Here is a 17,552-nt window from a genome sequence, read left to right as displayed (position 1 = left end):
CAGGTTTTTGTAATATACGCATATGTGACATACATGCATACCTGCCCTGGCTCCACTCGAAGGGGGGCACAGCCACCCCCAGTGCTCTCTGGCCTTCTTGTCCTCAGCATCTGGGAGTCTCATCCTGCCCAGGCTGCAGGACCAAGGACCCACACCCCGGTGCAGGATCAGGGACCCACACCCCGGGGCAGGATCAGGCCCCAGCTGCTGGTCCCCCCTTGCCATCTCGTGGCTGCTAGGGGAACACCAGCAGCACCCAGGCAGGATTAGGCCAGCTCTGGGTGGGGGAGACCCACCTCCGGGTTTGGGGCAGGGAGAAATTGCTGTGGGGTGAAGGGGAACAGGGACAAATAACACCCCTCTACCCGCCACCCACTCCTGGGGGCATTTCTGTGCCCCTCACCACAGCGTTGGGGCTGTTTGGGGGGGTCAGGCTCCTCTCGCCGCCTCTCACTCAGGGGACTTTTCCCCATTCAAAGCGAGTGCAGGCGGCACCGTGTATCCCGAGCTGGGTGTGAAAATGCTTCTCCCACTCCACAGCATCCCTGGCCGCATCCTGCCCCGGTTCAGCAGCCGTCACCAACCCACGGATGGGGGTCAGAGCCCCCACACACGGGCACAGGGGCGGGGGCTTTTCCTGGGGGCTGTGGGAGGTGGCGAGGTTCCAGTGGGTGCCGTTCCCAGGGGGGCACAAACAGGAGGCAGAGGTGGGTGCAAAGCACATGGAAGGGTCTTTAATCCCCCACTCCATCATGGCTCCCCAGGGCAGCTCTGGCTGTGCCCCCGCAGCAGCGGGCACGGTGCCACCGACACCCGTGGTGCAATTGTGAGGGCACCCAAGGTTGCGCGGGCCAGCGGTGGCTGGTGCGGGAGCAGGCGGGGAGGCGATGCGGTGCCGGGGGGGCGATGGGGAGGCAGCGGGGGGCCGTGGCGGGGGCTCAGAGCCGGGCGGCCGGCTGGTCGTACACGTGGTGGGTGTTGTACCGCCGAACCGTCACCGCCTCCGGCTTGCTGAAGGTGCTGCTGCCGCCGTAGGTGTCCGAGCTGGGGAGGGAAGGGGGAGTGAGGGACAAGGGTGGGCGCCACGGGGTGCTGGTGTCACCCTGCGGCACTAGTCCCATGTGCCCAGCACCCGTCACGGTTCCTGGGCAGTGCGGTGGGATGCGGGGTGGAACTCACCCCCAGAAGACCAGCATGGCCACCAGGCCGGCCAGCAGGATGGCGAAGAGGATGGAGAGGATGGAGGTGAGGGCGATCATGCCAGCACTGTGCCCGCTGCCCATTGCAGGGATGTCACTGAGCGGCTGAGCTGGGGAGAGAGCAAGAGGGGAGGAAAAGGGACAAGCACCCCAGGACAGCGTGGGGGGCCCGGCTGGGGCACCATGTGTACGTGGGCAATCACAATGTGCAACTGCACTGTGGAAATGCAGCATGCAAACGCACTGTGCAATCCCAGCGTGCACACGGATGGTGCAAGCACAACGTGCAATCCCAGTGTGCAAATGTAATGTGCAATCCCAGTGTGCAAATGCAATGTGCAATGGTAGTGTGCAAATACAGCATTGAAACACTGTGTACAACTGCACTGTGCAAACACCATGTACAATCACATGATGCCATTGTAGCCCAGCAGGACCCAAAGCAGCACCCTGCCTCAGTTTCCCCAGCAACTCACAGCAGCACTGCACCCCACGCCACTGATGCTCAGCGTGCAGCCCCCCAGGACCACCCCGTGTCCCCCCCACACCCCGCGGCTCTGGGATGTGTGCGAGGGGCAGGACGAGCACCCCAGCAGCAGTACCTGTCCTCAGGGTGATGGGCTCTGACCAGGCTGTCTGCTCCACGGGCACGGAGCCATTCAGGGAGATGAACTTCACCCTGGGGCGGGAGGGCAGGTTGGCCGTGCTCCCCCCGAGCTGGGGGGCTGCCGGCAGGATGGGGGACACGTCCCCGTGCGCGGGCTCACCGGTACGGCCCCGGGCCGGGCAGGGGGCCATTGCAGGTGGGTCTGGTCCCATCCTCGGTGCAGCTCGTCTCGCTGCCAACACGCAGCACCGTGATGTCCCCGGGGCGCTTGGGGCAGGGGTAGTTGAGGAGGGTGATGTTGAGGGTCATGTAGGCGGGGGCGCTGCCGGGGAACCTCTGGAACGCCCGCTCGGGGGACCCCGGTTCCACGCTGTCATTGAAGGTGGGTACGGCTGCGGGGATGGGGACAGGGGTGAGGATGAAACTCCGGGGGGCACACGGGGAGCCCTGTGCACACCCCTGCCCAGGGCTGCTCCCCACTGCACCCCACCTACCCTCGGGGACGGCCACCACCAGCCAGATGACGGGGTTGCCTGGATCCTCTGAGAAGACGCAGCGGGGCTGCTCCAGTGTGAAGGTGGAGGCGGTGATCAGGCCCCCCAGGGAGGAGCTGGCCAGGGTCGGGGTGTACCGGATCGTGTCTGCGGTGAGAAGCCAAGGGGGTGCGGCGGGGGGTGCGGACCCTCCGCTGCGGCCCCGACCGGCGGCTCCGGGGGCTCGGAGGGGGGCAGGAGGGAGCTGACCCCAGCGATCCCGGCTGCAGGGGTCCTGCTTGCCTCCCGCCCCCCATTTTAGGCTCAGACACAACGTGTTCCATGAAAAGTGGAAGCATAGACACCCTGTGCCACCACCCGGGATGGGGCACCCCTGCGAGACCCCCAGAGGACCCCACGCTGTGCCAGCAGACCCAGGAAGGTGACACCAGGGGTGGCACTCAGAATAGGGGTGGCATCAGCTCCCCTGCACCCCCAGGCTCTGGGGCGCCCCTGTGCACAGGGGACCCCCGCAAGCAGGGGACAGCGGGGACCCCAGCCCGATGGCACCGCAGGACTCACTCAGACCGTGGGCCGTCGCCAGGAGCAGCAGCAGCAGCGGGAGCATCGTGGGGCGCCCGGGTGCCGAGGGCAGGAGTGGGGCCGGCCGGGCTCTGCGTCCCCACGGGACCCGCCCGCGGCCGCCAGCGCCCACATTCCTGCGCCAGCCGCAGCCCCACGGCAAACAGGTCGGGCTCGTTTCCCCGGGCAGCATTTGCTATGGCTGAGCGCCCACCGGTGAGGCGTGCTGAGAACTGCCGCGTTCGTGGCACCGGTGGGCAACAGCCCTCGCCCTGGCAACGGGGCAGCAGGGCAGTGCCACCCTTGAGGCCACCAGACCCCACCGGTGCCAGCGTGTGCTCACCCCGCCACCAAGTGCCACCAAGCTGAGGCCCCGAGTGGTTTTTGGGGGTCCCAGTGCCCCCATTCTCCACAGCCCCAGCTGGTGAACAGAGCCCCAAGGGGTGGCGGGTGGAGAGGGGGATGTCCCACGGCCAAGCACGGAGGAGGCAGCGGAAGGTGTAAAGTGAGAATTTACTTGGCAGGACATGGAGTGGGAGGCTGGGGGACAAAGCAGCCCAGCCCTGGGGGGCTGCACCTGCAGCCGGGGGGCAGAGTTCGGGGCAGGGCCGGGGGGATATGGTGGGTCCTGTAGGACCTGCGGGTGAAGGTGCCGCTCCCCGAATCCCGGCAGCACAGGGAACCCCACACCTGGGCACTGCGGGGAGAGAGAAGCAGAGATGTCGAGCGGGGTCCCCAGAGCTCTGCCGCCCCCCCCACGCCGACTGCTGCCAAGGGGCCCTTTCTCCCTGCCCAACTACGGGAAACCCCCAATTTAATTAAAAAAAAAAAGGCTTTTTAAATCTTAAATACATCTCCGTCACTCCATCTCTTTGCTGATGGGGCCAAGTGGGAGGTGTTCTCCTGGCACCCCTATGGACATGTCCCCTGAGCACGGCCCCCCGCACCCCTGTGTCCCCCGTACCCCACGGTGCCGATTGCCGCCACGACCAGCGCGGCCCCCAGGCTGGCGAGGAGGGCGACCATGACCACCGTGTCACTGCCGCGGCGCCCGGGCCTGGGGTCAATGGTGCTGGGGCTGCCGGCTGGAAGGAGATGGGATGAGGGACACAGGGGGACACAGGGGGCTCAGGGATGGTGCGATGGAGAGGGGTGGGACAGGGTGGCTGGGGGACATCGGGGACTGCTCCTCCCCTCCAGGTTTTGGGGTGATGGCATAGGGCTGATGCAATGCCACACGCCAGCACCCCAACTGGGCAGGTGCGGGGGACCCCGGCAGGGGACAGCAGTGCCACCAGTACCTGTCCGCAGGAGGATGGGGTCCGACCACTTCGTCTCTGCTTTGGGGCCATGACAGCCCATCACCAGGAACTTCACCCTGCGGGACGGTGACAGTGAGGGGGATGAATCCGCCCTCCCTGGGGAATTACCCCATGGGGGACCTGGGGGGGGTCCATCCCCCAACCTCACCTGTAGGGCCCTGGGGAGGGCAGGGGCCCATTGCAGGGGTCCCGGCCACCGTGTCCCCCACACGCCGTGTCCCCCCCGACCCGCAGGACGGCCGGGCTGGGTGCTGAGCAGGCGTACGCGGCCACTGCCGTCTCCAGCGTCATGTAGGCATGGGCGGTGGGCAGCTGCTCGTATGGGGGCACGGCGTCCCGCGACAGGGGGTTCCTGAAGGTGTCCGAGGCTGCGCAGCACAGCCCAGGGGTGAGTGGCTGGGGCGAGGGTCCTGCCATGGCAGGGACATGTGCCGGAGCAGCGAGCACGCACCGTTGGCCAGAGCCACCACCAGCCAGACAGTGTCGGAGGCATTGGCGAGCCGGGCGAAGACACCGCGGGGTCTCTCCAGCGTGAAGGTGGTGGCCGTGAGCTTCCCCAGCAGCGGCACGGGGGGCACGCGGGGCACGTAGGGCAGCAGGGCTGGGGGACAGGGGGTGAGCGGGGGGACCCTGTGCCCACCTCACCCATCCCACCCTTACTCACCCATCGGTGAGTGCCAGACCCCAGCCCGTGCCGGGGTCTGTGAGCACCGGTGCCGGCACAGGGGGGATAGTACCAGTGTGGGGACCCCTCAGCCGTGCCCAGCCCTATAACCCCCTCCCCAGCACAAACACCTTGGCGAAAACACCTCACAGCCCCTCCAAGCCCTCAGCCCCCCTGCCCGAACCCATCGGGGGAGTCACCCAGGCCTGTGACTGCGCCTGTCCCAGCCAGTGCCAGCAGCACCCACGGCAGCTCCATGGCGGTGTCACTCTGCTCCGCTCACCCCGTCCCACTGCCGAGGGGACGAACCGGCCCGCGAGCCCCCGCGGCGGGGACCGCCTGTCCCGGGTGCTGGACCCTCCCAGCCCCGCATTCCTGCACCGGCTCTGCCGGCCCCGCAGGACCCTGTGGGCAAAGGGGATGGTTGCACCACCCGGGTCACCCCGAGGTGCAGGAGCAGGGTGTGAGGATGCAGAGCACAAGCCTGTGATGTGAAAGGGGAAACTGAGGCACAGAGGAGGCACGTTCAAGGACAAGTTGGCAGGAGTTGGAGGTTTGGTCAGGGCTATGGGGGCAGCCAGGCAAGTGGTCCTGCATCCCCATTCGCCCCACCAGGACCTGAGTCCCTGCGGGTGCCCTAGAGCCAGGGCAAGGGGTGGGCCCATGTCCAGCTGGTTTTGGCACAGCCAGCCTTGCCTCGAGCAGAGGGAAGTGCTCCAGAACCATCACACCCAAAACTCACCCAAAACCCCAAGTGTTCAAGGCGAACGGGTCCCACCCAGTGCCGGGGGTGCAGAGGCACCCAAGCTCCAGGGCCACCCCATGCCAATATTTCCCTGTCAATCCTTTCCCCTCGCTGGCAGCAGGGATGACCATGGCCCCCCTCCCTGGGGAAAGGGTCTCCAAGCCCTTGGGACAGGGACAGCGAGCCTGGAAGGGGCCCCCACCACTGCCCCCCCGCTGCTCTCCAGGCAGAGGGTTCAAGTGCCCCTCCTCTGGTGTTTGCCCAGGGCTGTGCCTGCCCACTCCTGCGTGGGAGAGGATTCCCCCCCTTCCCGAAGGGGCCGGGACCATGCCTTCAGATTAAGTGGAAATGGGGCATTCAGAGATTACACAGCCCAGCTGCCAAGGGGAAAACCAGGCGCAGCTGCAGCCTCCATCCCTCCTCCTGCCCAGCAATACGTGCCCTGGGGTCCCCAGATGCCCAAGGGGACACGCCAGCCCCTGCTCTGCCACCCCAGAGCCCTCCTTTGCACTCTCAGGGGGGTGCCAGCGGTGGGGCGAGGGCGGCAGGATGACGCAGGGGGACACTGAGTCACAGTTTCAGCTGCCGGTCCCTGCTACTGGGACACAGGCCCGGCATACCTGGGGGGTCACGGCTGGGCTAATAATAACCACCCTGCTGCAAGGGAGCTGGGAACCTCAGGGGGAAGGGAGAAAGCCCCTACATGGGTCTCTAGCCAGAGCCAGGGCGTCCAAGGTTTCGGTCGGACCTGTCCAGTGGCATTATCAGCAATTATTTGGGGCTCTGTCCCCTCCCAGCACCACAGCATCCCAGGCATGCCTTTCCCCTTGGCCGGCTGCCGCTCCGGGGCACGGAGGGGACCCGCTTTGGGACATCGCCCTGCGCAGAGGGGACCGAGCACCTGGGTCTGCTGTTTTCACTCCTTTGCCACCTACATTCCCCCCGCCACAGGGTGAGTGGCAAAAGGGTTTTAGGAGATGCCTCGTGTCCTCATGGCAGAGGATGTCACAGGGACGAGGCGCTGAGCCTGACCAGCTCATGCCACAGTGCCCCAGCCATGGACCAGCCCCAACACAGGGAGGCTCCGTCTGATTCACCCTCGGGAGCATCTCCTGAAGACGCCTTGGGCCACACTCAGCAAGAAATTCTTGCTTTGTACAGGGCTGGGTGAACCCTGCTCAATTGTCGCTTCAATTCACTGTTTTGATTGCTGAGAGGACATGATCTGGGGATGGACAGCTGAGGTTTAAACACAAAACCTCTGTCTTTCACAACCAGCAGAGAAGAGCGGCAGACACAGCCCACTTCTATAGAGTTCACCAACACACAGACACGTACCTGCTGCTCCCAAGGAGCTCCTGGTTTTGCAGCATCCCCAGACTCAGCTGGATGTTTCAGGGTTTTGTCCCCAGAACCTGCAGTCAAGGGGAACCAGGAGGCTGCAAGCACAAGATGGGCACTGGGGAAAGTTCCAGCCCTCCATGGCTCTCAAAAACCTTTTGTTTTTGTAAAGAAATTTGCCTTTCTCTGCTGGTCCAGGACACACTGGTCACAGGAGGATGCAGAGCTAGCAGAGCACAGCCACGTCCCAGATCTCCTGGGAACGAGGTGACATGGCAGATGGCACCAGGACTGCTGATGTGCCAAAGGGATTTAACATGGGCAGAGCTCTCGAGACTTGCAGCTGGGGCTGGTGGCCACAGGGAACAGCCAGAAACAGAAAGGTTTCAGCTGCCAAGTGACAAGAAGCCTAGGGACAACGTACAGCAAAGCCACCAGGATTGGGGCAAGGCCACCTTGGCAGGTGGTAAGAGACAGAACTCATGGTGCAGGAGGGTGCTCTGAACTGGAGAGCATCTCTGCTGGGAGCTTTGCATGGCTGCCAGGCTGCTTGCCTTGGTGGCCTGTCACCAGCTGGTGGCACCAGCACTCCCTGCGGCAGCAGCACAAAGCTGCCAAACGGCCTCCTCCCTGCAGAGGCTTCCCTGGGGCACAAACAGCCCCAAACTGCCACCGTTTCATCGCAGAGAGGGGGATAAAGGAGGGCAGGTCTGGCCAGAAGGGCTTCAGGACAACTTGAGTGGGGCTAGTGGCTCGCAGAAAGAGCAGGGGGCTGCGACTTCCCCCAGGAGGGACACTGCTGGGTCACCTCTGCCAGGTGAAGCACTGACAGCCTGCAATCCCCGAGCCCTGGGACTGCCCCTGCAGAGTCACATCCTCCAGCAAAGCTGAGCTTTCCTCTCCTTCCTCCCTCGCTGGATCAAGTGTCCCCAGCTCTGCAGAGCAGGCTGGTCCCCCGGAGGGGGCCACCAAACAGGGAGGCACCTCAAGCCATCAGGCAGCTTGAAGGCAGCGCTGCAACTCGCTGTGGAAATGAAGAGTTTATTAACACCAAGCAGAGATAAAGGGGCAGGAGGAAGAGGCTTTGCTGCAAGAGGTGCCGCAGGGGCAGGGAGACCCTCGTTTGCTTTCTAGCTGGTCTAGTTGTAGCGAGACAACCCCTCCTCTCCATCCTGTCCCCAAGCACTACCAGGGAAAGGTTCTGCCTTCACAAGTGGGTCTGTCACCATGGGACCACTGTCCCAGCTAGGTCCCCACGTGGCCATCAACCCTACCCAGAGATGCAAGTGCAGTTTCTACAAAAATAGCCCTCCCTCTGGAAAAAAAAAAAAAAAAAAGACGGTAGAGAGCAGGCAGGGCTCCCACGGGACTGTGTTATTGCTCAGAGTGACAGGCGGTCGGACGCAGGAACTTAAGGCAACAGGAATAAGTGCACTAGGTGGGTGCCCGAGGTGTGCACAGCTCATTGTCCCAGGCAGTCCTCGGTGACACCCTGCGCGGCCAGCTCTGCCAGCACATTGTCCAGGTAGTTGGGGTCAGGGTAACCGTGGCCGCTCAGGTTTGTGTCCATCTCCGTCTTGTGGTGGATCTCATTCCACACCACTGTGTTGCTCTCGCCAGTGGTGCTGGAGGTGCCGACAGTGAAAATCAGGCGTCTCTTCCAGGCCACCCTTAGGAGCTCCAGGACCTAGAGGTGGAATGAAAAAAAAACCCACAAAGCTGGAGATTTGAACCATGAAAGCAGCTTGCCAGAAGCTTAACAGCCTAAATCTCTGCTGTAGCAGAAGGAAAGCAAAGATCCCATCATCAGAAGGGATCTCCCTCATGTCCTAGTTACCCATGTGGTGACCCTGATGGGAAGGACCACTTGCTGGTCTTCCAGGACTTGAAAAATACTCCCAGAAGTTGAGACAAATGCGCCCACCCACAGGAAACCGGGATAGGAAGCGCCAGCAGCCCGACTTTGCCAGCTCGGCGGTTCTCAGCGCAAACTGTTGTAACTGCACAGCCCAAGACAGGCCAGGAGTGTCTTCCCAAAAGGTCAGATGGGATTTTATTTAGTAAAGGGATGGAGGAGAACAAGTCTTCACTACCAAAGCTGTGAAGAAGCAGCAGAGACCTTCACAGGCAGAGGGGTTATGAATACATGTGAGGAGCAAACAGCATGGACAACTACCAACAACAGTTGCTTAGCATTATGGGGACAACTCCTAAAGGCGACCCTGCCGTACCGATTCGCCAACACAGGGCCAAGAGACAACCTGAGAAGGGTCACATTATCAGTGCATGGCACCTTACCTTCCTCCCCTTCTCGTTGTCGGGTAGGTAACAACGGCGAGGAAAGCCTCTTGCTGTGTACGGCATCCCAGGGTTGGGGTGCTCAGGGCCCTGCAATAGAGAACACACACTCAGCATGGAAATGTCCGTTTTCATATGAGTCGGACAATCCTTCAGCAGCAGGATTTAAACACAGATCCTGTATCATACAGGAGCCCCTCGTTCCCGTGAACACCAGCTCTGCAGGCTGCTCGTGCTACGGGGGCAGCTCGACCGAGAGCAGAAGGTTGCCCTGCAGCACAGACCAGATGCAGCCAGGGAAAAGATGCCTCTTCACTGCAGACAAGCTGCTCGGGGCAACAGAAGAGAGTAAGGCAGAGAGTAAACATCGGGGGAAAATCATTAAGGAAGACCAATGAACTGGGAGCTGGGCTCTGCTCAGCGGTGGGCTTGCCAGCAGGTGCTATAGCAGATGCCAGGACTTCTCTGCGAGGCTCTCCCAGCTTGTGCTACCTGGCAGCAGCCGTTCCTGCGAGCGTGCTGTGTGCTCACCTGGATGCCTCTGCTGATGTGATAGACGATCTCGATTGTCCCGCAGTCTTTGTGGCCAGGGAGGGACTGGGGGAACGTGGAGACCTCCATCTTCCCTTTGGGCTGAGTACCGGTTTTCTCTCCATAGATAGTTTTACAGGAGGGGCACTGCAAACTCCCGTCCTGCGGGGAGAGAGGAGCGGACGTCAGAACTCCACAGACAAGTCACCGGGCACAGGGGACCTGGTGGGGATGGGCCAGCTCGGTACCTTGTTCCCGTTGGAGTACATGGCCAGCACGCAGAGCATGTGGAAGGGGTGCTGGCAGTTCCTCAGCCGACCCACCGCCTCTGGCTTGATCGTGCTGCACTCGCACGCGTCGCCGTAACCCGAGGGGGAGGACAGCTTCTCCATGCAGATGATGCAGTCCTAGAGGCCAAGACAGAAAGGAGAAAACCACCATGTACTGCGAGCACAAGCTCATCAATAATGACTGACCCACCAAAGAAGCAATCAAAGAGATGCTTCAGGAAGATTTGCCTTCAACTTTGATCTTTCCCTTTGAGGTTTAAGGGCACAGCCAGGTTTCATTATCTGAGTGGTATCACCTCCACAGCGCAGGAGGAGATCTGCCATCCATCAGACAGGATGAGTGGCAATCAAGTGTGGTTATGTCCTGCTTCTCTACAGCGCAGGGTTTGCATCTCTGTAGTTTTGACCTCTCTGAGCACAGAGAAGAGGCCGAAGCCAAACTCCCTCCTCCAGCCTAGGCCGTGCAGCCAGCTCCAAGGGAAACGAGGAGGCACTACCAGGATTAGCTACACAACCCACACCATGCTTTCTCCGTCACAGCCTGCTGACGAGGACAAGTCATCAGTTACCATGTGTGGGCTTCAGGCAGCACTGAGGCCTCTCCATCTAGCGTCAGTGCCACTGCGAGCAGGAGTATCGGCCACATGGGATGCCCAAGGAGGGGTGATCCTCAGGCATCACCGTGGTTGTCACAGCACCCCAGTGAAGAGGCCACTGGGCAAGCTGGAGTCGCTCCACTGTCCTCTCACCTCATCAGCAGGAGAGCCCTTCACCTCTTCCAGGTACTTCCTCACCACGGCTTCGGGCTCGGTTGGCATCGCTGCACAAGGAGAGAGGTGAGAAAAAGAGAGGAGAAGGAATCAGACACACTGTGAGACATGATGGGCACATGCAGGGTGAACCAGAGAGAAGGGAGACAAGCAAGTCGCTGGCCAGGACGCCAAGGAGACAGGGCAGGGTTAGAGGAGGAGAAGAGGCTGCTCCAACTCATCCCTACAAGCCCCTCAGAGGCTTTGCTGTCAGAAACGGCTGCCAGGAGCACCGTAAGCGCCGCAGACGGGAAAACTCCCTGGCAGATGTGGGTGCCCTGTGCCGTAAACCCAGGGCTCTGCCTGTACCTGCTGTGCTCCTGTCCTCCCCACATACCCCAGTTGACAACAGCCAGGTCCCAGCTGGACTTTGTACAGACCAGAGGCCAGCCAGGATCAAACCAACCCAAGGACGCTATGGCCTCAGTAGCATAGAGGATTACATCTTCTGTGTTGTCAAAGGAGAAGCAGTATTTCTCCTTTGCCCCAGCTGGCACCTGACAAGGAGACCCAGCAATACACAAAGCTTCAGGCCCCGTTTCAAGTACGGCAGCACAAGCCTCGCATCCCTAGCACGATATAGCAGCCCTTCTCCTGAGCTTCCACATATTCAAATCCGGCAAGACACAACACGAGTCACAGGGTATACAAAACAAACCAGCTTTCTAACAGGTACACCTTATTTGCAGCACACGACAGTGATATTTTTGCATTTTCCTAAATATAGTCCCTGCTCCCCATCCACCCAGGCACGGGCACCCCAGCAGCCCACCGGCAGCCTGGTCCCCTCAGAGGTGTCACGGCACAAAGCAACAAACATCACACAACACCCGAAGCAAGTCACTGCCCACAGCATCAGCAGTCACCTTAACTCCCAGCCCAGCAAGGCTTGGCTTAAGCCCACGAGCATCGTACGTGTCTGCACGGCGCCCAGCCCCGGGCTAGAGGAGATGAGCTCCTTACCAGTCATCAGGCCCGTCACGGAGGCTGCCAGGCTCTTCCACCAGCCTAGGAAAGGAAACATTTGCACAAGTGACTTTATGACTCCACCTGGCAGGAGGCAAAAGAAAGACCTGTCACTTGGCTCGCGGGAAACCTTGCCTTTCCTTCCTGAATCTACTTTTTGGGGGAAAGCAGTGCTGTGATGAACAGGCCAGTGAAGCTGTAGTTCTTCCTTCTCTGTTCTCCTCCGTCCTGGCCAGCCAAGCTGCCAGCGGTTCAGAGAGCAAGGGAAACACCAGCAACGGCTGGAGAGGCCACAAGCATCCATGCCCGACACCCCAGGGCCTTGCAAGGGAGTTGTACTCCAAAGAGCTCCGCTTCTGAGCTCATTTCTAAGCCACTGTAGGACATCAGCTGTATTTCAGCACAGAGTACTGCTGCTCCAAACTTCACACTCCCAGGTGGACACAGAGTATTGCCGCATGCAACACCTGGGCATCAGAATTGTGGGGGCACCTGTACAGCACATCTTCAGCTCTCCCCGTCCGCTTCGGTGCTTTCCAAGAAGATGAAGGGTTCACAAGTGTTGGCTCTGTGGTTGAAAAAGCTGCGCATCAAGAGACAGTCACAATGGAGCCAGCACCGAGCTGTTCTGCCACCCCAAAACACAGTTTCTGTCATCAGGATGAAGTGGCGGGTGCTATTTTCTGGAGAACCACTTGTCACAGGAGAAGCAAATGTGGTGAAGCAGAAGGGAAGGACTGCTCACACACCACAGGTGTTGTTGAACAGGCAAAGACCTGGATGGCACAGGTCCTGTATCACACAGGAGCCCCTCGTTCCTGCAAACACCAGCTCCGCAGGCTGCTTGGGCTCCGGGGGCACCTGGACAGGGAGGAGATCCCTGAACTGGGAGTTGGACTCTCCTAAATGAAGATGCAGTTATTAAGATCAGTTATTTTCAGAAGGGGACTCCTGGCCACCCTGAAACACATGATTTCTGGTAGCAGGAGGAAGGGGTAAACTGAGCACACAGACCAATGATGCTCCCTCCGAGTGCCAGTGCCAGGCAGGAGGAGAGATGCCCAACATCTCCGGCAGAGCAGGGCTGTAAGGATCACCCTCTGCAGACCCTTAGCCAGGAAGGTAACAGAATAAAATAAGCATTAAGCCAAAGAGAACAGGAAAGCAGGCGTTTTCCACATCAGGGGCATGCCAAAATCCCCTGGAAAAGCATTTTCAAGAACTGCCACAGGAGGAGCAGGAGATAAACAGGAGCCTGGGCAAGCCCCAGCCTTCCAGCTCCCAGGCCAAGAGCTCAGGAGCTGCTTCAGGGGCTCATCAGCAGACCCTGCAGGGGATGCAGCTCCTTGCCTTTTCCAGAGGTGGGAAACAGCTCTGGGAATCCTCAGCTGGGACCATGCTCGTACGCAGCGGATCAAGATCTGCCAGCTAGCACAGAGTTGCAAGGGGATGCAATGGGTCTGAACTGTCTCAGCTCAGAGCTCAGCTCGGTGCTCACTGTGCCAAAGGTCTCCTGGCTGTGTGCTCCATGATGTCCCCGCTCCAGGCTGGCAAACACAGGCTGGCACTTGCCATGCAGGACAGTTGGAACCAGGCTCTGGCTTGCAACTGCCAGAGACCTTCATAGTCACACAAGAGAAAGAGGCTTCAGCCTCTTCTGCTCTGCAGGTTTTGGAGAGCCCCGTGTTAGCGGGACTTGCTGTTACCCACCATGACTCCATCCACCTCCACGAGTACCCGATTGTGATGGCCACCACGTTCTCATTCCTGAGGATCCCGTGCTGCCTGCCAGACTGAGCACCAAGTCCTTCTAGACCGTGTTACCCAGGTGGCTCCTTTTGAAGTGACCTTCCTTCTTGTCTCCTCTGGCTAAGGGCTGGAGAAAGCAATGACAAAAAGATGCGCAGACAAGGTGGTGAAGACAAGCGAGGGAAGCAAGAAGGTGTGTTACACCAGCAGCAACACCTGTCCGGGACTTGGCAGAACATCCCAGCTCAACTGCTCCCACCTGCACCACAGATCTGAGCAGCTTTAGAGCAATTTGCTTTGTTTGGGACAGCAGAGGATGCTCCTTCATTTCTCTTGCTGTTGACTTTCCTTTGTAGCAGCTCAGAGGAACAAAGAGATGACTTGCCCAAGAACTGGCCAGGCTTATTTGAATCAAATCAATGAAGGGAGACAAAAATCTCAGTGCAGAGCTGGGTAAGAGTGAAGACGAGAAAGCTCTCGCAGGGTCTGTGGGGTACAGCAGGGATTGCAGGCAAAGCAAATGGCATTACACCACCTCAGCAGCTGGCATTGGGCTGGAGCTGGGGACAATCAGGCAGAAAAGGGCGATGCAGCCCTCAGCCATCCTTAGGAAACCCAGGCCTGATGGGTTTGCATTGTGGCATCTGTGGTCTGTTCCTGTCACTTTGCTGTGATAACGCTCTGATGCATTTAGATCCACCAAGGCTGTCTGGGGAGCCCAGACGCTTTAGCAAATCTGTCCCCAGCTGCAAGTACTTCAGCATCCAGTCCCAAGGAAGCCTTTTGATGCACAGAACTTGTTTTCAGCAATGGTAGCGAAGCCCACACAGCCTTCCTCGCCTCTGAAGGGAGGCTCTTCTGTGGGCATAGCAGCACATCTGGCAGGCCAGACCCCAGCTGGAAGGCAGTTGGGAGACACGGCACCGGCACGAGTCACATACGCTCCAGCACATGAATTGCTTCCTTACCGGACCCTTTGGTCCGTAAGTGTTTGCCTCCAAACCTTTGTTCTAGCCATCCCTTGGGATCAAAGCCTGTTTTGATGATCCCACAGTTTTCAGGATTCAATAGTGAATTGAAAATGCAACAGCAGAATCGACTGATGCTGTTTATCACCAGCTGGCCTAACGCTGTGCTATTGATTTATCTGGGATGTGAAGGAATGTTTACCATTCTTTCATTTACAAAGAGAGGAATAACGATTTTTTTTTTTAATGCTTCCCCTTCCTCCCTGTACATAATAAGTTGCTTGCTGAAGCAAGGGCTTTCCACGGGCAACATTTGACAGATGTGTTTCGAATCCTTGCAGCAGTAACCTGCCTCCTTCTGTATCCCAAAATGAGCCATATGGTTTGCAGCAGACTTTTTTTTGATACCCTATGCATACCAGACACAGGTTGTTTCTAGTTATTGCTATGGACACCCATGTCTGGTCACCTCTGGACTTGCAAAGGTTGGACCTCCTGGCCTCAACCCCGAAGAGGGCTGTCCGGAGATCGGGAAGGTGAGACGAGATTTGGTGTTAAAAACAGGTTTCTCCACATTTAGCATTACAGAGCATCCCAGTTATTACAGCCTGTCTCCTTCAGCAGCGGTCCCCCATAGGAACAGAGAGATCTCCCAATTCCATGGGGCTCCCCAGTCCCACCCAGCCCATAGGTCTGCAGATGGACAGGACATATGGGGAGCAGTCAGAATAAGCTGGGATTACACCCCCCATCCAGCCAGACCCCATCCTGCTTGGCAGGGCAGGACAAGCATCCTCATCTCCACAACCGCAGCATTCCGCACACGACTGCCCACCCCAGAGAACATGCGCAGGGAAACCTCCAAGCCGGGGGAAAACTGGATGCTGATCTGCGCCAGAGACATCACTGCCAGAACAGCAACAACGTTAATGAGTCCTGACTAATTAGTGCCTTTGTTTAATATAACCCAGCTAGTCACCACGCTGGCTGCAATTCCATCAACACCACCTCGACCTGCCTGCAGCCAGCGTTTGCAGTGGCAGGAGGGAGCAAGTAGGGGCTCGGCAGGGGTACACTGCACCCACCACCAGCTATTTCGGCACCAGTTTGGTGTAGGCAGCTCACTGGTGGCCTCCTGGACTCACGGCTCTTGCTAGAGCTGTGATGGAAAAACCTGGAGGCGTGTGGGAGGGGAAAGGGCACACGATGCAGAAATTCAGGGCACAAAACAGGCCCATTTCTGCCTGTTGGCAGCTGCAGGGTCTGTAAAGGGAAAAAGAACAGTCTGGCTGTAAGTCAGGATCACGACTTTCACTGCAGAACAGCGCTCTAAGCCAGCAGGGGTGTTGTACAAATGCAGCTTATTCCTAAGAGGGACTGAGCCCTCTCTTAATCCCGAGTCGTGCACTCCGCAGGACTAGCTGTCCTGCCCCAGCAAAGGGGAATCTCATTTTCTAAACCAGAGAAAGGCACCCTTTCCCACAGCTCAGCATTGGGAAGAACAGAACTGGTGAAGCTCCTCTGCAGCACATCCTGAGCAGGACAAGGACATCTGGGACAAATCTTGTTGTAGCAGAAGGGAGAAGGAGCTGCTCGGTGCCCCTGTCCCACCCATCAGGCTGGTGTCCCCTCTCTGCTCCCCAGGCTGGAGGTGTCCAGGCCCAGCAGGTGGCATTGGTGGCATCAGGCAGGTCCCCAAGCCTGGCAGCGGGCACAGCCCCGGGCTGAACCGGCTGCCCAGACACCCCCAGGACCCCCCGCCCACGTCCCATCCTCCCCGCCTGCCCATTTCACGCTCTGCGTTGCTGCTCTTCCCACCCTGCTCAGAAGTTACAAGACGTATCCTCCTATTAGCATCACACTCTTGCAAGCATCCTGGACACCTGCACCCAAATCTCTTCCGTGCCGGGGAGGGGCTGGATGCCACAAATGTGCTGCTACCGAGAGACCCCATCGAGGAGCAGCCAGCGGCACTGCAGGGTGGGGGACTGCAGAGGAGCGGGGCTATGCACGTGAGGCCACACTTTGCCCTAAATACACCCAGTTTTGTGTCATTAACCAGCAGCAGGTGATCAACACCAGCAGCAGGCCTGGCGCTGTTTTTCGGGCTCCTCCAGCGACAGGAGCAAGGTGATGCCCCTGCAGGAGGTCCCAGCTGCTCTGCAGCCCCATTTCCAGGGTGACCCCAGCACCCAGCCTGCACCCCTGGCCGCAGAGGGTCGCACGGATGCTGCACCAGGAGCCGGTGTCACCCCAGCACCTCACCAGCTGGCTCCGGATCAAGATCCTCATCCAGCCCCTCTGCCACCCACCTCCACTCTGCTTTTTCCTTCACCTCCCATTTTCCATTGCTCCTCCTGTTCTTTGCTGCTTCTCCCACCACCTCCTGCTTTCTCCTCCCCCTCCATCACACATCCTACTCCACATTTGCTCTCTCCGGTTCACATCTCCTCCTCCCATAACGCATTTCCGCAAGATGCCTCCTCCACATTTAATTTATATTTTCCTTCTACCACCCTTCTTGCCTCCTTCAGCCAGGTTTGGACCTCACTTCCCCATCAAGCCTCCTCACTGCATGCACACACTGAGGATAGAGACACTGGTACCAACGAACTCCCCAAGACAGGCGGATACCTCTTCCCCTCATCCTCAAGGCTCTTCCCTCCTTCTTAAACACAAGCATCCCCATGTTCAACCACCACTCACTTCCAGTCCCCGCTTTGCGTATCTTAGGTTTGGTGGCGGTTGAGCACACCAGGACATCTGTGCTGGGGTTGATGAACAACCTCTACAGCTACACCAGCCTGGATTCCCACCTACCCCCACACAGGTGAGACCCCAGGCTCTAAACTGGGAGCCCACCAGCTCTGCGAGGGTGAGCAATATCCAGTGAGACACAAAGAGGAGAAATGAAGGCCCTGCCCTGGAGATGGCTCAGCTCCTTCCACTCCCTTCCACCCCAGACATAGAGAACAAATCCTCTGCAGTTTGACCTTGAAAGCCCTATA

The 17,552-nt window shown here is 59.2% G+C and overlaps 3 protein-coding genes across 8 annotated transcripts in view; all 3 read right to left on the bottom strand.

Annotated features, from left to right (window-relative positions):
- Positions 1-938: 938 nt before the first annotated feature.
- On the bottom strand, positions 939-2,996 carry LOC135995763 (uroplakin-3b-like protein 1). Its single transcript, XM_065647298.1, is given in 7 exon segments — positions 939-1,044; positions 1,180-1,309; positions 1,802-1,878; positions 1,967-2,198; positions 2,301-2,447; positions 2,862-2,912; positions 2,915-2,996. Coding segments are annotated over 7 exon segments (825 nt in total).
- Positions 2,997-3,374: 378 nt separating this feature from the next.
- Positions 3,375-5,723, bottom strand: LOC135995856 (uroplakin-3b-like). Its single transcript, XM_065647447.1, has 7 exons — positions 5,590-5,723; positions 5,131-5,252; positions 4,635-4,784; positions 4,332-4,551; positions 4,163-4,239; positions 3,826-3,946; positions 3,375-3,558 (listed from the first exon to the last, which is right to left on the bottom strand). The coding sequence occupies exons 1-7, from the start codon at positions 5,721-5,723 to the stop codon at positions 3,375-3,377; spliced, it is 1,008 nt and encodes a 335-aa protein (XP_065503519.1).
- A 2,166-nt stretch (positions 5,724-7,889) lies between these two features.
- DTX2 (deltex E3 ubiquitin ligase 2) overlaps positions 7,890-17,552 on the bottom strand; it is a 32,367-nt gene continuing 22,704 nt past the window's right edge. For 3 of the 6 annotated variants that reach the window (XM_065646933.1, XM_065646935.1, XM_065646934.1), the window contains 5 exons: positions 10,802-10,872; positions 10,011-10,169; positions 9,763-9,924; positions 9,232-9,321; positions 7,890-8,620 (listed from right to left, as the gene is read on the bottom strand). In XM_065646933.1, coding sequence (XP_065503005.1) covers positions 8,396-8,620; positions 9,232-9,321; positions 9,763-9,924; positions 10,011-10,169; positions 10,802-10,872 — 707 coding nt within the window. In that variant the 3' untranslated portion in view covers positions 7,890-8,395. Of the gene's footprint in view, positions 8,621-9,231; positions 9,322-9,762; positions 9,925-10,010; positions 10,170-10,801; positions 10,873-11,824; positions 11,870-17,552 lie in introns of all 6 variants that reach the window. The other 3 variants (XM_065646936.1, XM_065646932.1, XM_065646937.1) reach the window with 3 other exon arrangements.

The sequence above is a fragment of the Caloenas nicobarica genome, chromosome 17, assembly GCF_036013445.1.
Source record: "Caloenas nicobarica isolate bCalNic1 chromosome 17, bCalNic1.hap1, whole genome shotgun sequence".
NCBI lineage: Eukaryota > Metazoa > Chordata > Aves > Columbiformes > Columbidae > Caloenas > Caloenas nicobarica.
Note: the sequence above shows the minus strand (reverse complement) of the source record. Positions and strands in the feature narration are given on the sequence as shown.